At 34.7% G+C, this 20237-nt stretch overlaps 2 protein-coding genes across 2 annotated transcripts; one reads left to right on the top strand and one right to left on the bottom strand.

The window, feature by feature from the left end:
- Positions 1-2837: 2837 nt before the first annotated feature.
- Positions 2838-3861, top strand: LOC120275570 (two-component response regulator EHD1-like). Its single transcript, XM_039282191.1, has 4 exons — positions 2838-2913; positions 2993-3355; positions 3452-3528; positions 3646-3861. Exons 2-4 carry the CDS (start codon positions 2995-2997, stop codon positions 3859-3861), a joined length of 654 nt encoding a protein of 217 aa, XP_039138125.1. The 5' UTR covers positions 2838-2913; positions 2993-2994.
- Positions 3862-4288: 427 nt separating this feature from the next.
- On the bottom strand, positions 4289-9378 carry LOC120275569 (ABC transporter G family member 3). The gene is given in 16 exon segments (XM_039282189.1): positions 4289-4480; positions 4482-4529; positions 4593-4700; positions 4771-5043; positions 5137-5223; positions 5317-5352; positions 5354-5509; positions 5587-5712; positions 5780-5851; positions 5853-5894; positions 6008-6179; positions 6277-6563; positions 6652-6690; positions 6692-6732; positions 6816-7337; positions 9279-9378. Coding segments are annotated over 15 exon segments (2169 nt in total). The 5' UTR covers positions 7306-7337; positions 9279-9378.
- Between the last annotated feature and the right edge of the window lie 10859 nt (positions 9379-20237).

The following is a 20237-nucleotide window of genomic DNA, read 5'->3' as shown; positions in this document are numbered from 1 at the left end:
CTCCACTCATTTTATCCGATGCTTGGATCATTTTTCCCCAATGTTGCTCCACTCATTTTATGTGATGCTAGTGTCATTTTTTACAACGTTGTTCCACTCATTTTATCTGATGCTAGAGTCATTTTTTTTGATGATATTCCACTCATTTTATCCGATGCTAAGATTTTTACACTTAAATGCTTATTAACCATTTTGGGATGTAATGTTTAATTATTAAATTTTTTATGCTAAATATTTTTTTAAATGAAATAATTTCCCTACTATACTCATTTTTTTTTACACTATTTCTCACTCAATTTTTTTCTAGATGTTGGGTCATTTTTTTCCAATGTTGCTAAGCTTATTTTATCATATGCCAAGTTCATTTTTTCGAATGCTACTTCACTCATTTTATCTTAAACTAGGGTTTTACATTTAAATACTTATTGTTAACTTTTTTGGGATACAATGTTTTGTTATTATTATTTTTTAAGTAGTTATTCAATAGAATTTATATTTATATTTTTTTATTATCCTCTCTAATATTTACTTTACATACTGAATGATTCTAGATAAAATTTGGTTATTTTCTTGCTCCACTCTTTTTTTTATGATGCTGCTCCACTCTTTTTGTCCAAGATACTAGGTTTTACTCAAAAATACTTATTATCTTTTTAAAATTTGGTATACTGTATTTTATCACATTAGCATTTCATAAATTATTTTTGTTAAAAAAATAAAAACTAATCATAAATTTTGGTCACATGTCAAGGCCGAATGAAAATTTTAAAACATGTCAAGGCCGAATGAAAATTTTAAATTTTCAAGCATATCTTAATTAATATTTCTAAATAAAATCAACATAGAGATAGAGCTGCATAGCAAATTAACATTTAAAAAAACAAACAAACAAACAAACAAGCAAACACGTACTTAAACCTTACAAAAAAAACTTTAACACTTTAATGCATTATATACTCTTTTTCTATTATAAAGCATCTTTTACTTATTAATGTTCCTTTACCTGATTGCATCCCTTAATCCAACCTCATTAAACTAAAACACATTTCAAGAGTATTATATATCTAACATACAAGAGATGATATTCTCTATATATAATCTATGGTTTTTTCCCTCATATTCCTTTTAGTACTCCATATATATATATATATATATTAAAAAAAGTGGATAAATCATTAACATTTATTTAAAAAAAAATAAGAACAACACGCGACATCAAAACAACATATACAAAAAGAAAAAATCCACTACGAGATAAAACAAACAAACAAAAGGGAGAAGTGAAGCAAGAAAAAGAAAACAACGGAAAAAAAAAACAACAAAAAGAAAGAAAAAACAACAACAAAGTGAATAAAAAAAGGCCCGTAGAATTCAAGAGTTTTTAACTAAACTGTCCTATCAACTGGAGTGCCTGAGTCGGAGTGGCCCTGGCTTCTATATATCTTCCTTCCTTTCTCCCCCACAACTTTAATTTATCCCTTTACATTAAAAAAATTTTACTAAAGCAAAAAAAGTCACACCAAGGCATTTATTCTTCCCTAGCAATAAAACACTCAAGAGAGAGAGTGTTGAAACAATACTGTCCTCATTTTCATTCCATGGTCTCTATGCTTCCAAGTGTTCAAACATGAGCCAGAAACCTTCTTCTCTTTGTCATATATATAGCCCACTCCAACCCTTCACTGTGCTCACAAACCCTAATACTTGCATGCATTGCAACGTATATATATATATCCAAAAACTTTCATCACAATTGCATGATAACTCTAAACCCTAACCAAGTTTCTCCATTAAGTATAAACCTCATGTCCTGCGAGGTGAGACCCTCTGCATGCTAAGCTTATGCATGTATATAATTAAATATATATATACACACACATTTATATGGTAAAGGTGATGAATTAATGAATATATATATATATATATATATTTATTTGGTATAGGTGATGGTGAATGAGAAGCCATGGCCATCAGGACTTAGGGTTATGGTGGTTGAGAGTAACTCACTGTATCTCTTTCTCATTGAGCAACTTCTATGCCAGTGTGACTACAAAGGTATGCATTCTTTCTTTTCTTTTATAATTTTCATTATATAAGGTTGTAAGCATATATATATATATATATAGCAAAGAGAGCATGTTTAACTATAAACAAACAGATATATGGTGTATATATATGTGTACTCTCATTACTTGGCATACTTGAGAAATAGGGTTTATAATACAATCTTTGTATTTGCTTTACCCTTATAATTGTTTTCATTATAAGGTTGCATATAAATATATATATATATATATATAAAGAAAGAGAAAAAAGAGAATGTAACAGATATAAAGTGTATATACACACTAAATATTTAACATACTTAAGAATTAGGGTTTATAATACAATCTTTTATATTTGTTTTACCCTTATAACTTTCACTATATGTAAAGGTGGGTGTATATATATAGATATCAAGAAGAGAGAGAGAATGTTCAACTTTGTACATTTATGTACACACACTAAATACTTGGCATGCAAACTTAAGAATTATGGTTTATATATAATACAATATTTGCACTTGTTTTACCCTTAAATTTTCATTAAGAATTTGTATATGTATATATCAAGAGAGTGAATTAAACAGAGAATGTTTAACTTTAAAAAATTATGTGCACAATGTATACTTAAGAATTAGGGTTTCCTTATACACACACACTCACACACACATTAAGTATTAATTTGGTTGAATATATATATATATATATATACACACAGTGACAAGCTGCAAACAAGTGCAAGAAGCCATATCATTTGTGTTGGAGAATCAACAAAGCATTGATCTTATTATTAGTGATGCTTTTTTACCAAGTGAAGCTGGTTTACTCATCTTGGAAACCATTGGTTTGCAGTTTGACATCCCTGTTGTCAGTAAGTTCTCTTCTTCTTCTTCTCTAACTTCATATTATAAATTCATGTTAATTTAATTTGTTGAATTTGATTTTTCAAGTAATGTCTTGGAATGGAGAAACAAGCACATTAATGAAGTTCATAGCATATGGAGCTTGTGATTATCTTGTGAAGCCAGTGACACTAAAGGAATTAAAGAACATATGGACACATGTATTCAGAAAACAAATTGGTGATCAAATGAAGTATTTACTTAGATCAGAATCAAACACAACAACAACAATGTGCTCGAACCGGTTGAAGAAAAGAAGTTGTGACTTCTCTTCTTCGTCTATTCCAAATGACAATTACAATAATGATGAGCTTGTGACCGATGTTCGCAATCTCAAGAAATCAAGACTTCACTGGACAAGGCAACTCCATAAGCAATTTGTCGCGGCAGTAAGCACGATAGGACTTAATAGTAAGTCTTTCGATCGATCGATCTTATTCAAAATAGAGATCGAATATGAAAAAAGTTCATGATGGAAAGTTAAAAATTTTGCTCCTTGCCGTGTAGAGGCTGTGCCGAAGAAAATCATGAAGATTATGAATGTCGAACAACTCACTAGAGAACAAGTTGCCAGTCACTTGCAGGTACAAGTTAATTTGTTAAGCCCTATACAACAACAAACACAACATTATATATATATATATATATTTATGTGTCAATTAAAAACTAATGACTTTATTAGGTATTATCTTTGATAACAGAAGTACAAGATATACATGAAGAGGTTACAGAATTCAATGCATGGAGATGGAGTGGAATCATCTTCAAGCCATGAAACATCTTTGCATCATGAATTGAAAAACAAAGAGAAGTTTAGATCCTCTGAAAACAGCACTGCAGTACTTGAAGATCAAAGTCCTTTTCTAAGTGAAGTTATCAATGAGCTCCATGCTTTTGAGCCATCACATTATCACTAATTAATTTCTATAATATGAACAACAAACACTTTGTGAAAAATTATACATGAATAAATAAATAAACAAAGTGTGACGTTTGTAGCAAGAGTGTTTGTTTTGAAGTGTGTTTCTCTTTATTTTCCAAGTTGTACTCCAATAAAATGTTTTGATTTTAATGGAGGTACAAAGTATAATTTAAACTTTTGGAGGGTTTAAAATGATAATGTCCATGTCCTGATGGAAACTTTTTTAAAGAAACCCTGCATAAATTTTTAATTACAAATGAGAAATTTTTTCAAACCCAAAAGCATTTCATTTATATTTGTAAGCATTCCAGATAGATTACATTAGCATTCAAAGCTGGAAAACATGCACATCTTCTGCAGTTTACACAACAAAACACATATTTCCAGCTCAAAAAGTTGCCTACATTTCATTGCACGTTCCTTCATTTCATCCCAACTTTTGCCAGCAATCCATTCATGAGTTTCCTCGCATTTAAGTGAAGCAAGCAAAACAAGACCATTCGATAACCGACCGCCATCAGACACAGTATGAGTAAGTTGAACCACTTTGCATCCCTTGACGAAGAAATGCCATACGAACCACGAACTGCTTGCACACCAGATATAGCCCTCACTTGTCCCAACTGCAAATGATGTACCGATGTATTCGTTCTCCAGCAGTCCCTGCAAGATCGAAATACAGTTAATTGAGCTGGTAAACATTCTCTGAGAATTTTTAGAACTTACCTGAACTGCATAGGTGTGGAATGAAATGTACGAGAATGGATAGTACCAAATAGGTTCAGGTAATCCATCTCTGAGCCGGAAATAGCCTCCGACGAGCATCATTATAACCTATAAACCAACACGATGTTAGACTAACTTTTAACTGCTCACTGGTTTTATATTATGTACTTGTACTTACATGTATGAAAACAGTGGTAATGATAGCAGCAAAGGATTCAAGCCAGATGCACGCGACAAGCATCAAAAGGCCTTCGTTGGCGAGAAGAGACGTGAACATGTTCAGGACGAAATACATCAACAAGCTAAATTCACTTTGAAGGCCGACCAAGAAGTAGAAGACTAAAGCCGATGAAATGGTGATGAGGAATAGAAATGGGATGCTTGCAAGAAGGTGTCCGAGAAGGAACACACCAGCACTTGAGTGTCTGTTTGATTCCTCGTGTTTGAATACCTGCATTAGTTGATAAACAGCAAAATTATCAGCATTTTCAAAATATTTGGAAGGAAAGAACTAAAACAAAATCAAGAAGAATGAATGCAACACCTTGATTTCTCTGATGTGAGCAGGCAGGCTGATGACACTAAGTAGTAAGGTGAATGATACGAAGGCAAATATTGCAGCAACTCTAACCTGCATTTCATTTGCAGATGAATTATTGTAAAACTGAGAGTTATGATCATAACAATGAAGCTTAAATAAAATGAACTGGTTTGGTTAGCTCACCATTACAGATGATAATGAGTGGCCAATGTTGCAAAATGACTGTGCCGATGAACAATGCAAGAAGTGTACTCAGAAAGAGCCGAATCCAAAAATACTTCCAGTCCCTCGACATGACAACAAGTGATCTCCATGTCAAAACTGCAATTCTAGTTGTGTTACTTGCCTGGCCCTTACTTTTGATCTCCGGACCTTCCTGCAGAACAGGAGGTTCAAGATCATCATACATTTAGTACAACATAAAGAGTCCTCCGACTTGCTAGACAATTATACCTTTTCATTAAGTGACTCAATCAAAGAGTCAACAAAAGCAGCGTCAGAAGACTCCTTGTACATAGCTTCGAGTGTGCGAATTGCCACAGCAGTGTCCATGTTTACAGATGAGAAGTCATGCTCGTCCTGTTATCATAGTTTGATTTACCATCACATTGGTGCAATGAAAACAATCTTGAATTTGACAGAATACCTTTAAATTCTTGCACATGGCTATGATCCTATCAAATTCAGTATTGATAGCCCGCAGAAAATGATCAGAAGGGACTTTGCATGATCGGGCAAGGAAATCCTGCATTTGCAAAATGCTACAAACAGAAACAAGAAAAACAGTTTATCAATAAAGTTCTAAATCAACATAGCTTTCAGTATACCAGTTTGTTTCTTTACTACTAGAACACATAATGGTCTGAGAAAGCACCTGAAGACAACCCAAGGTTTGTCCAAAGAACAACACATTCCCATTTGAAAGCAAACAGATTCTGTCGAAAAGCCCAAAAACTTCAGTGCTGCTCTGATACATAGTGAAGATGAGGGTGCATCCTGTGTTCGCTAGTTTCTTCAAACTAACCATCAAGAGAAGTGCAGATACACTGGAAACAAGATCAAATAAACAGATTAAAAATTTTCCATTCAAGGAAAAATAAATAAATAAATTCCAGTAATGATATTAAAAGAATAAAGAAGAACCTGTCAAGATGGTAAAGAGGCTCATCAATAAACAGAGCATGAGGACGCATTACAAGTTCCCTTGCAATACTAACACGACGCCTTTCACCACCAGGAAGTCTCTCCATATAACAATGGCCACCGATGAGTTTATCTGCATAATCCCCAAGTGACATTGCAGCTATGGCATCATCCACCATGCTCTTCTTCTCAGAAAAGACACCAGGAAGTTGAAGAAGTGCAGAGTAGGATAGCATCTCTCTAACAGTGAGAGATTCGATCAGCATTTCATCTCGACCCACATAACCCTACACACCATATAACCTTTTTAAGGTAACGATGCATTGAATCATATCAACATCTTCAAATCATTGACAGCTAAATGAAGCCACTTACATAAGTACCATAAGGCAAGTGAGACTTCAGCCCATTCACAGAAAACTCACCCGAGCATTCTTTCCGAACCACGTAACCTACCTGAAAAGCAACACGAGGTAGTAAATGTTACAAGCGATTAACAAATTTATCCAAGGACTGTAAATGATAATTATGATGCACACCTGCAAGGGCACGCAGAAGTGTTGTTTTCCCTGCTCGAGCAGGACCCATGATAACAGTAAGTGACCCTGGCAAAGCATATCCACTGGCACTCTTCACAATAGAGTAGGAGTTTGAACTTTTATCCTTCACGGTAACAGACAGGTCCTTCCACACAATTGTTGCACCAGCTATTTTCCTTGCAGAAGCAGAAGCCTCGAGAAACGATGGAGACAGAAATGACCGGCTGTTAATCCTAGACAAAGATGGTGAAGCTGTAGTGGTTGCAATTCGAATTGAATCCCCACCTTCTTCTAATTGTGTGAAAACCTCCGGTTCATCCCATTCAGGCGAGTCCTCGAATGAGATTGGATTCTTACTACAACCAGGTTTCCTCAAGTAAAAGAAGTTGCTAGTAGTCGCACGCCCAGCTGGACTACTTGCCGAAGATGAAGATGAACGGTAATGTTCCAAATATGGCTGTATTTCTTCCATTTTAGCTTTAACTTTCATTCAAGCACAGAACTCCCCTATGATTAGAGAAACTGCAATGCAATCAGATTTTTGATAAGAATAATGAGTTAAACTAGACTCCAGAATGAGAAAACCTTTAAATCAAAAGCCCATTCTAATTTCTTTCTCCAATTCTTTCTTTCCTGGAAAGGGCCAAATCATACTTTGTAATTTGTAAAGCTAAACTGAACTCAAACATATCCAAATCAAAATTCAGTTAAGCATTAATTTTATAAATAGAAAGTATCAATAGAAACCCAACTTTAAACAATTTCCACATCCAAACCCGTTCTTTGTTTCTTCTAAGAAGAAGCAAGCGATATCCTACATCAATTCAGCTAACCCATGCTTAGTGAACTTCCGTGTTCTCCCAAATATCCAAATTAGATTACAGTTTAGTGTTATTCTTTTGAAAACACTTTCAAAGAGTCACCAAAATCACATAACCTTTCGACTGTTAAGTAGCACACAAACCATCACTGAAGACATTTTGAATTAAACAGAGCATAATTCATCTCAAATTCCATTCCAAGAAGTAACTTATAACCTAATTTACCAAAAACAAACAATTTCTTCTGCACAAGCTAAACCCTAAACCCCCAAACCACAAGTCATGCTTAGTGTCTATATGATTCCTGCTTATGATAGTTACCAAATCCACCGCTGGGCAACACCAGAAAAAACAGAACACTTAAAAAACACCTAATAACAAAACCCAAACAAATATACACCTAAAATACCAATTTCAAAAAACTACTAAAAACCTCCCAAGTAAGAAACAAGCAAAAACCCTAATATAGTTTTCTCCCCAATGTAGACCAGCAAAAACAAAACACTTAATAACACGTAACAACATGAACTGATCAAAATATATACCTAAAATAACAGGTTAAGATACCTACTGAAACCCAACAAGTAACAAGTAAAAACCCTAATATAGCTTTCCACTGGATGTCCCGTTCACAAGTAAGAAACAAGTGAAAACCCTCATAATTTTTCTCTTAATGTCCATTTATAACAAGCAAGCAAAGTGAAAACATGCTTCATTGGAAACAAGCCAACACTATAATTTACATAAACCCAAATCATTCTTAGTCAGTATACCATTTATGTTCACCCTAGTTACCAAATCATTATAAAATAATAAACCTTTCCTAGAACTCGAAGAAAATCACGTTAATCCAAACAACCACACTAGTTCCAGACTTAGGGTTGAAGTTCAACCCAACATTTCGAATTTTCATCAACCCAAAACCCTAAACCCCAATACCCAAATCAAACCTAGTCTTTACCCAATTGATGTTCACTCTAACCACCAGCTCATCAGCAAATAACCTCTTTCTGGCAAAACTTTCCTAAAACCCCAAGCAAAATCACCTTTTTTGCCAAGCAACCACACTAAGCTCCAAAACCAAGTTTGAAGTTCAAAAAACAAGACCCCTAAGAAGCTTCCAAGCACCAAACTTTGAAACCAATTTTCCTTAAAATAAGCACCGAATCCGACTTTAACTACAAACTACTCAAAAACATAAACACAAACTCACACCTTTGCTTCAAAAACCTTCACTTTAGTAGAGCATTACAAACAAAAACCATTGAAACGAAATCTCTCCAAAAGAAGCTCAAAATCCAATTTTGAAGTTCAATCAACACAAAACCACACCTTTACCTTAAAACTCTTCAATCCAGCAGTATTCCAAACAAAAAAAAAACATTGAACTGAAACCTCCCCAAACACACCAAATCAAAGCTTAAAGTTCAAATAACTCAAAACAAAACCACAAGATCAAACCTTTACTTCAAAACTCTACACACTCTCACTACCCCATTCTACAAACACCCCAAATCCTAAGATCACAAGAACCCAGATGTACTTCACAACCCCCAAACCCAAAAAAGAGCTAAAACAGCAAAAATCCAACTATCAAAAGCCAAAAAACCACAGAAGACAAGCTGATCAAATCCAGCATTACCTTCTTTCCCCAAAGAAGAATCCAATCCAGCATCATCCAGGCCCCAGTGTCCCCATTGTTTGAGATTTCTCCAACTCTGATACTCAGGGAAAGCATTGGCATCACTCTTTCCTGTCTTACTCCTTTTATACACTTCTTTTTCCTCTTTTTTTAAATTTTTTCTTTTATATATTTGTCAAAATTACACATATACCCTTGGAAATTTTCTATTTATTTTTCTCCAACATAAAAATTTAATTTTTATATTGATTTTCAAACCACTTTCTCTCTGTAATTCTTGTATTTTCTAAAAAAATTATATTTCTTGTCATTTCATTGAATAATGTTTCAGATAATATATCTGGACATGGTTGAGTGAGTGGTTTTTTCTTTCATTTTATAAATAATAAGAACATTTCTAATTTAAAAATTATAGTTCCGTATGTTACTATTTTAGTCACTCAATTTAAAAAAATTATAATTTAATCTTTTATTTTTAATTTTTGTTATAATTTAATCACCTAAACATACATTGTTATCGGCGATCACATATAACATATGCCAACTCAGATATTAGCTCAGAAAAAAAAAATATCACTTAATACGCCACATATTATAATCATTAATGGTGCATATTCAGATAATTAAATTATAATAAAAATTAAAAACAAATGACCAGATTATAATTTTTTAAATCTGGGTGACTGAAATAGAAACATGTGTAAAGCTAAGAGACCATTTAAATTGTTTACACGTATTTTTATTAAAAATTCTATATTATTCTCATTTGAACATTATGAGACTCCAATATTTATTTACATATTACAATACCTCATATTTCAGACTTTTGTGGAACATTTGGATAGGTGAAAAAACAATAAAAGAAAGATGATAGTTAGGATTAGATTTGTGCTCCAAAGCTTGTGCCCATAAATAGGGACTCTTGACAACATTATGTTCAATGCATATTAAATCCAAAAAAAACTATTTGACTGTGATGCTCACATATAAATATATATATATATATATATATTTATTTATATATGGTTTAATAAATGAAATATCTTCTATAAAATTTATCCAAACTAAATGATTTTGTATATAACTATATCGATTACATTTTTATTTATTATCATTTTTCAATATTTTAGTGATATTTATTTTCTAAAAAGTACATTGGGTATTTAAAAAAAATTTCACAAAATAATCTAATAATTAATACAATAATACTTGATTAACAATCAGAGAAGTATGGATACATTTTTTATAATATATTTTTAATAAAAAAAAGCTTTATGGGAATTTTACAAAAATTAATATATTTTTTTGTTTATTTTTGACAAATATAATAAACGAAATGATACAAATTCGGAAGCAAACACACGAATTAAAAATTAGTTATTTAATCTGGGCCTTCACTACCTGATATAAAGTTCAAACTTACAATTCTAACTCATAATTAGAGATATATTATCACTATAGTATTCAACAAAATTTAAAATTAAAAAAAAATTTATACTATATTTTTAGTAGTGTGAATCATCAACCTTTTGGTTATAACACATTTTTTTATATATCTATTAGAGCAATTATATTTAAAAAAAGTGGAAATTGTCAAAAAAACCCTACAACTTTGCCAAATTGCCAAACAAACCCCCATAGTTTGAATACCCTAAAAACCCCTTCCTTTTCAACTCCATGATTTTGAAACCCCAAAAGACGTAACGGCATTAAAGCGGAGTGTATTTAAAAATTTTATGGACTGAAAATGCCCTTGCACGGGAAGTCGTGGTCGCACCCATTTCGGGGATGTGAGAGGAAGTGGGTGGGTTTTTCTTAGAGCATTACAATGCTTGTCTTCTCTCAACTCGCGACTCCAGCTCAACTTGCGTCTCCGACTCTTCTCTTCCCACGCAGACTCTTTCCTTTCCACCGGCGTCTCGAAGAAGAAGTCCCGTGCAAGTATTCGAGCATTTCGTCACTTTGCGTCTAAGGTATTCATTATGGTTTTTGTTAACTATTACATTACGAAGAGACATTTTTTTCGGTTTTTGGTTTGTGATTTTGTTTTTTTGTTGGAAGACATCGAAGCTTTCGGGGGATTAATCTGGGGTTTTGTTAGTCTGCAGGGAGATGTCTCATGCTAGGGTTTTTGTTTTGTTTTACATTTTTCGTCTATGTATACGATCGAAATGGTTTTCCCGATTGTTGTGCTTTTGTGTAATGTTTATAATTTACGTTTACCCTTTTCGATTGATATGGTTGCGATTGTAAAAAATGAGGGTCTCCGTTTAAACAATGAGCTTTTACCATTTAAGTTAGTTCGTCTCCGTTTAATTATTTGTATCTCGCTTTTAATAGTATACGTCACTCGCTTAAAAAAATGATATCGGTGTTTAGAACCGAGTGTTTACCGTTTAACAAATTACATTTCCGCTTAACAATGTCTTTGTTATTGTCGCAGGCCTGTGATTATGGCGGTCAATCTAGTTAATGGGCGATGCTACTTGACACCCGAGTAGTGGAGACCGTGGGTCGAATTGAAAGTTCACATGATCCCTCGACACTGGGAGATCATCCGAAGAACACCGCTCACGTATCTTGAGTTGGAAGTCGTGATACCAAGAGCGAGCCCTTCTTCGACTCTGCTGCGTAGATACGATAACCGCACCAATAAATTCGAGGATCGGGAAAGCATCTCGACTTTCGAGCCCTCGAAGATGTGGCAATCGTTCTTGCCCTGCGTTGCGATGGGGAGGCGATCGTGTTTCGTAAGAAGAAAACACGGTCGACTTTCGAAGAGGTATTTATCGAAGACGTCACGAGAGACAGCGAGACTCCATCGGGAGCACTCTTCAGAACTCGTTGGACGAGAGGAGAAGAGGAGAATTTTGCCAAACCATCGATGGTGTACTCTCCCCGGGTACAATCCTCTTCCCAAATACCTCCCTCGCCGGTTCCCTAAGCTGGATCGCTGATTATGTCGATGATCTACCGGGAATGGGCGCTACGCATGGGCGCAAGCGACGCCAAGTGGCTTATGGAGGACATACCACAAGCCGCTACCCGAGTCGCAATCTAGATGCGCGGGGAAGAAGACCAACACCGGGTATGTTAAGGGTCGCAGTGAGCGCTTAACATCCGGTTTTACTGAAAGTGACCGGGAACCGGAAAGAAAGTCCGCTTTCTGCAAGATCCCAAGGATCGCTGTGCTACGGTGAAAATACTTACCGGAAGCAAGCGACGATAGAGACGAGTTTGTCATCTCTCGAAGGAAAAGAGGTAATAATTCAAAAATATTTTGTTTAACCGTAGACGTTAACGTTTAACCATATCATTTACCGCTTTAACTTTATTCATCTATCGTTTAACATTATAACTTACCGTTTAACTTTGTTCAACTACCGTTTAAACTTTTTAGTTTAATGTTTAATTTGTTTGTTCTATCGTTTAACACAATAGGTTATAACGTTTAAATATACTGAGTTACATGTGTAAATATAGATTTAATTGTTTAAACTAAATAATTTCGCTAAGATTGTTTGCTTTTACACATGCTAGTTTCTCGAAAGTGGTTCCGCTGAATCGTCGATGAAGAAGTATTTGTTCGAGCCAACCGTCGGCTCGGATGCTATTGTCTCGGGAACCGCTTGCTCGAAAGGCAAGATGAGAGGCAACCTCTTCCTTGCTGGCTGGACGCCGTTCTCCGCCTTCCGAGCCAAAACGCATTCGTCGAGGCCGAGAAGCCCTCCCCACCCCGCTCCGACCGTGGCTTCCCCGACCGCATCGGCCCCGAACGTGGCAGCTCCCAGGCACTAGGCGAGGGATGTCACCGCAACTCTCATCGCGAGCTTGCGGGATTTTGATGACCGAGTTCCCTCGGCATTGCCGCTCGGGTGGAGGCATTGGAAGGCCGGTCGCGATCACAATCGATCGCGCCTTTTCCCTTCAAACAAATGAAGCACCCGGGATCGATCACGCCGTCGGAGTTCGACGAGCGAGGACATCATCGGGGTGGCCCTTCAAAGACGGCCTCATTCGAAGAAGCTTGCAAAAAAGAGGAAAAACAATAATGCCTCCGTCTCCACCCGTGCGGTACGACGATGAAATAATAAGCGACACCATCGGCAGCAGCACCGTCGGCGGTCGATGTTGTTAGCGTTGATGACATGCCCATCACGGTGGAGGAGATTGAAGATGGCGCTGAGTTTGCTGCGGTGGAAAAAGATCGTCGACTACGTTGTTGGCGACATCATGCATCACGGTGGAACCGGCGACCGACAGCTGCGGCATCAAAGATGGACACAATCCATGATGAAGAACAACTGCATAACGTTGTGTCTCCCATTGATCGCTGGCTGCGTGGAACTCACGGTTGAGAAGGTCGTTGAGTCTATCCTCAGCGAAGTGGAATTCGCATTGGAACCAACGGTCGACCGCTGCCGCGTCGGGCGCGATACTAATCCCACAAGAACAAGAAGCATGTAAGGAAGTGTCTCCCGTTGATGCTGCGTCGTGCTCTCATTAAAGGAAGCCCGATAAAAAGTAGAAGAACTTGGAAGAGTCTTCATTCAGAAGAAAAAAATACGTTAGCCAATCGCGCCTCAATAAGTACTGACGAGGAGTTGATAAGGATCTTCCTCAGCGCCCTATGGACAAGTAAGTTTGAAGTTTTTATGATATTGTTTAAAACTGCTTTTTAGTTACCATTTAAGTAGGAGCGTTAACGTTTAAAAATTCTGACGATAACATTTAACTTATAAGTGATACCCTTTTAAATATTACGTTACTGCTTAAACATTCAATATAGAATTTAAAGTTTATACTTTAACGTTTAATTTTATACTTACAACATTGTTTACATGTCTTTGTTCCGTTCAACCACGAAAGCATGCCGTGTGGAAGAATGACTGCACAGCACCACACGCGGGCCAATCTATTCGACCCTACTCGAGGGAAGGAGATGGTCGCGCAGCGATGTGATGGGACGCATTCGTATGTATCTTGCAAAAGACGATGAGCGTAGTGCCATGATCGTTATAAGAGGCGCGCCTCCATCACACGCCGCCATGGCCTTGTTCATGTCAAAGCGAGGCGACGACGCATACGTAATCCACGATGGCTATGATTGGAGATGTCACAGGCGCAACTTGCATGAAGTGGACATCGTCATCCTCCCGATAATTATGAGTGGCCACTTCCATGTCATCGTCCCTCGACAATGAAAAACAAGAATATGGGCATTATTCTTCATGCCAAAGCGAAGAATACGATAAAAACACGCTAGAAATGGTAAGTGCTTTAATAATTTGTGTTTGTGTAATAGTGTTCGGTAAAATAATCGGCATTCTAATATGAACTTGTATATCTCGACAAATGGAACCTATTCGACCTCCATGATCGACATGGAGTTGGGTGAGTCGTGACCATCGAAAGTACCCGCTTGTTCACCTACACTAAAGCCCCACGATGTAAAAAGGGAAGTGTCGATCGCAGCGTCTATGTCATGCGGTTTTATCGAGCGAGCCACTCACGCCGTGAGAAGCTACTGCATCGCAGACCGACGTCCCTTATTTGCGATTAAGGTATGTTTCCCGTATACTTAGGGAGGGAGGCACCCGGCATCACGACCCGAGGGGAGTCTTCGTAGCGGGTTCTTAGTCATTCTTTTCTATATTTGTATACACGATTCTTTCTTTAATAATCCAGATTCATTTGTTTAACATACACTTTTCGGTGTTTAAGTATATAGTTCATTGTGTAAATATCAATGTAATTGTTTAAACTCCGTTTCTATCGTAAAAATGAACCGAGGAGGAGTGTACATGCAGCGGGGTCATAGTCATTAGTATAGGTGTAATAGTTTCAAATGTAAACCGCTTTTAAATTCAATTCATTTTTCCGAAGAACATGACAAATTTTGTCAATGTAAATGTACATGTATCTAAATTCAATTAAATTCATTCTGCTTTCGCTTTTGAGGTTCTCGTTCTTGTTGGATGATATTGTAGTCCTGCAGGTACATTATCGGGTAGGGTTCTCGTTTTCATTTTTCATTTTCATTATCGGCTAATATCAACATTCATTTTAACTCAGTATAATGATAACTTTTGCCCTTTTAACTTTCGCTTTTCTCTGTTTAAGTTTAGGTTTCTCTGTTTAAATTTAATATTTTCTGCTTAAAAATATCCTTATTATTTAATAATATCAATGTAATTACAACAAAAAAATATACTTAATATTTTTCTGCTTAAAAATATCCTTATTACTTAATAATCTCTTATAGAGTGTAATGTAATGTTCGATTTTTTATGTGCGACGGGAGTGGAAACGCTTGGGGAACCGAGCGTGTATTAGTTACGCTTGGGGAACCGCTAGCACCATCCCGTTGTACATTTTAAGCGGATACAAATTTATTTTAAACGATAAAAATAACGAGTTAAACGAGAGAATAAAAATATTTAAAACGTAAGAGATATATTTAAATATAAAGTTCAATATTTAAACAATAATAAGAAGTATATACACAATGCCTAGTCGTGCACAGATTCATTCCACGATCTCGCGATTGCGACCGAAAGCGTGCAGATGGCTACAACGCAACTTCTGCGGACCTCGGACGCTCACGACTCGATCCTCTTTTCGCTCAGGACACTCGAGGTTGCCTTCTCGTCGCGGGCGATGCATAAACGCAGATTCGCGATTTTTCATCCATCGACTCGCCATCGTCTCGGTATGGGGAATATAGCTTCCTTATACGCCATTTTTGAAGTCGAGCTTCCTTCCACGATCACCCCGGGTGTTTCTCGTTCTTCGATGAATTTGAAGTCAAAATTCCTTTTGATTGCAGAAAAATTCCTAAAGTGCGTCTACGAAATGTTCAGCGCCTTCAAAACATTGTCCAATATCCAGCGACAACACTTCGACTTGATCGGATGAGGAAGGAAGGCATGCCACACCCTCGAGCTCGCCATGATGTGGAGCAAGCTGCCGCCGATTCAATTCCCGCCAACACTTTAGTTTTAAGCGAACACGATCAATATTTAAACAGAGACACAAAAATATTTAAAGCGATAAACATAAATCTTAAACGTTAAAAACAAAAAGTTAAATAATAAGTTAATAAGTTAATCGGAGACGATAGTGTTTAAATGGAAACTTGATAAATGTAAAGCAGTGGCGATGGGGATAATAAACAATAATTAACTTCTACAACTATATAAACATAAACGAGAAGAAACTTACAACGAGAAGAACTCGTTTTTCGGTGGGATACGATGCCACATCATCTGCTCCCAACAACAAGATCAACAATGTAACATTTGAAGATGGAGTGCACGCGTGACACATGCTACTGGAAGTCAACCTCGCTTTTATATGAGACATACTGCTTTTATGTCCATCGGGTGTGATAAACTTCACTCGACACGGGAAATATCGAGACCCCATCGCTCACATATTTCATCTAACATCGATTCCCAAGAGTCGTGCAGTGAACATTAGCACTCGTCCCCTCCCCGTTGTATCTGAGAATAGCACAAAAACTCTCCATAATTTAATCGGAAGAGCTAAAATTGAATACACCAAATGAGAAGAAGAAGAAGAAAAAGAAGAAGAACAAGAAGAACAAGAAGAACAAGATATGAGCCTTCTAAACTTTGTTTGAGAAAAAAGCAAGCAGGGAGGCCATTGAAAAACTATCGATAAAGAAAGTTATGATTGGGCGCCATTTTTCCCAACTTTTGCAGAGGCAAAAAGGAATTTCATATCGTGGACCCACTTCAACTTACCAGTGGGGTTAAAAGGAATGTAAAAATATAACTGAGATTTGTCAGGGGTGTGCAAAAAGTTGGAGGGGTTTTTGGGAAATTTTGAAAATTACGAGGGGTGAACAGTAATTTTCTCTTAAAAAAATAAAATTTGAGAAGAGTATATTTTTATTTTTATTTTTATTTTTTTCTTTCTTTATAATTACATTTACAAAAAAAAACATTGAGAAAGGCATAAGTATATTTTTACTTCCCTTTTTTTAAGAAGTAAATTTTTTTAAAATTTTTACCCCTTTTACTATGCCCCTGCGTTGCATTCTATAAAGCTTAAACTAGACTTCCCCATACCTCCTTTAATGACTAGACTGATTGGTGTGACAAGTAAAAACTAAAACAGGAAATTTAAACTCCCAAAGCATGATATTAATGGCATTTCATTTCAAAATAGTTCTTATTTGCAAATAAAAAGTACATATTCATCAATGCAATTGTACCTCATGTACAAAATTGGAGCGATTATTTGTGCTTGACATGACTCTTTCACCACTACATATTAAAATTTTTAGAATTAAAAATAAATAAATGCAATTAACAATCCATCCCTCATTCACTTTCCCTTTACCTAATAGTCTCAAAATTTTTCCATTATATCTATATATATATATATATACACATATTAAAATAAAAAAATATATACTTCAACAAAGAAGTCATTAGGTCTTACCACTAAAAAGTCCCAGTGCAATCCAAAATAGATATTTCATCTCTAATAACCATCTTTCTTTTAAATTTTATCAAGATGATTAATATACTGATAATAATTTTTTTTATCAAATTTTATTTCATCTCTGGTGAATAAAAAAAAAAATTATTATCAATTTTGTATTGATTTTCTGTTTTTGATCTACCATTATATAATTATCTTTATATAACTAATGAAGTATTGGTTTATTTATTTTTATTAAAAAGAATTGATGAAGAGCGCTTTATTTCGTATGCATTAGATCACAATCTAACTATGCATTAGCGCAAGCTAAAATTTTTTAGTTTTTAACATTAATGTGTTTTTTAACCAATAATAATACAATATCATTTTGAACTTATATAAGCTCATTTAGTGTCAAAGGTAAACAATTTTTTTTTTTTTTAATGCAAACCCCTTATCACTCTTGTGCCATATAGGATATTCTCCATATTTTATATGGGTATTTTTTGTATTTTTTTAAAACATTACTATCATAAATTCATAAGGATCAAATAAGAAATATAGTAAAAATAAATTATAATTTGAAAATTAGAAGGAGTGTAGGGATAGCAAGCGAGTATTGGGGGCTTTATAAGAATTTTATTTAAAAGTAAATTAAATTTGAATAAATTTATTTTTTGGACTGTTTTTTGAGACATGGTGAGCGTGCAAAGGGAATCTTGGAAATATGAAAAGATAGATATGGAAGATTCATGATATAATTTTATATATATGTATTTTTTTATTTTTTTATTTTAATCCGAAAAAATGGCTTTTCAATTCAATGTTGAAGTGAAAAGTATGAAATTTCTTATCATCTTGTTCTTTCCATGCATTTAATGCACTTCGTGGATGTATAGTTTAATATTTTTAACTTTTTGCCATATTTTGAGAAAATTTTAAGATATTTGAGAAATATTTTACTATATTTAAATGATGAAAAAACTTATAAATTAATTTACTAATTTAAGGTAATTCCTCATGCTAATTAACTAAGGAAAATAAGAAATAAGAACTTCAAATTTTTCTGAGGATATATATATGAAAAAGATAGGTGTATGCATGTAATTCTTGATTTTTCATATATATATATATATAACCAATTAATTAATAAGGAAATAATAAAATAATTAGAAATATTATTTAAAACCCAATATTTGAAATACGAATTATATGAATATGTTTTGTCTTGGCCCAAATTCAAGCCCAAACTCTAAGCTTAGTCGAAGCCCAATCCTATATATATATATATATATATATATAATCTAAAAATGGATAATTTATATGTATACATCCACTCACGGATATTCAGGTTAGTATTATAATATATATTTAATATAATTATTGAATATATAATTATTTAAAACATATTTTGTGTATTAATTTAGTTAATTTAATCGTCATTTTTTAATTCTACTAACAAAGGTATAAGAATTGATTAAAAATAAATAATAAATTAAGCTGGCCAATTAGAAATGGGTGGTATTAGTCCTATTAAAATACATATACATATATATATATATATATAGATAAATATCTGAGTATGTCCATAGAGTTACTGTTTTTTAAAAATATTTGATGATAACCTGTTAAGTCTGATGACGTGGATTGGCATTATATGACAAGCCGAGTAATGACATGGTGAGAAGAAGGTGATGTGGCTATGATGACTCAGCAAGGGAAGCATTGACTAGGACGATGATATAGCAAAATGATGATGTCATGACATGTGAAGCTGCAAGGGTTAGAAGATCAAAATGAAAATTATGTTTAGAAGATTTTCCTCTCAATAAAGTCATGTGATAATCAACTATTTTTAAAAAGTGCATAAAGACTAAAGGATCTCTTCAAGAAAGGTAAGTTCTATTTAAAGTATGTTTATCTATCGTTGGTAAGATCTGGGATGATAAATTATATCTTTAATAGAGTTAATTTTTATAAAGATCTATTTTAAAGAGTGAGAGGAATATTTTATCATTTGCAAGAATTCAAGATCATGAAGATTGCATGGAGCTTAACTTGGTATAAAGCTATTAGAAGACACAAAATTTAGTTTGGTGTGAAGCTATTTGAAGACACAAACTAAATTACGTAAGAAGAAACCAAGGAGATTATCAAGACCATATTTAGCAACACAATTTGAAGGAAGATCCAAGAGCTATCTATGGGTGGAACTATTCATGGAGTATAATCATATGTGGAGATTGATTGAAGATTGCAAGAGATATGATTAGAGATTTGAAGATCTAAGCATGGATAATTGAAGATCCTGCTTGAAGATATTGAAGACTAAACTGGGATGAATATGAGATCAATTTTAATAGTAATATTTCCATGAGTCAAACAAAAATCATTTGGGAAGACCAGACTTGGGCCCAAGTTTGAAAAGAACTCGAGAGATCTTCGGTGGCTATCTTTGGTGAGATGGTCGCGTGTGCCTTGGTGGGCACGTCCCTCGGATGAGGG

Source organism: Dioscorea cayenensis, chromosome 14, assembly GCF_009730915.1.
Source record: "Dioscorea cayenensis subsp. rotundata cultivar TDr96_F1 chromosome 14, TDr96_F1_v2_PseudoChromosome.rev07_lg8_w22 25.fasta, whole genome shotgun sequence".
NCBI lineage: Eukaryota > Viridiplantae > Streptophyta > Magnoliopsida > Dioscoreales > Dioscoreaceae > Dioscorea > Dioscorea cayenensis.
The sequence above is the reverse complement of the archived record's forward strand: the minus strand, read 5'-3'. Positions and strand labels throughout refer to the sequence as shown.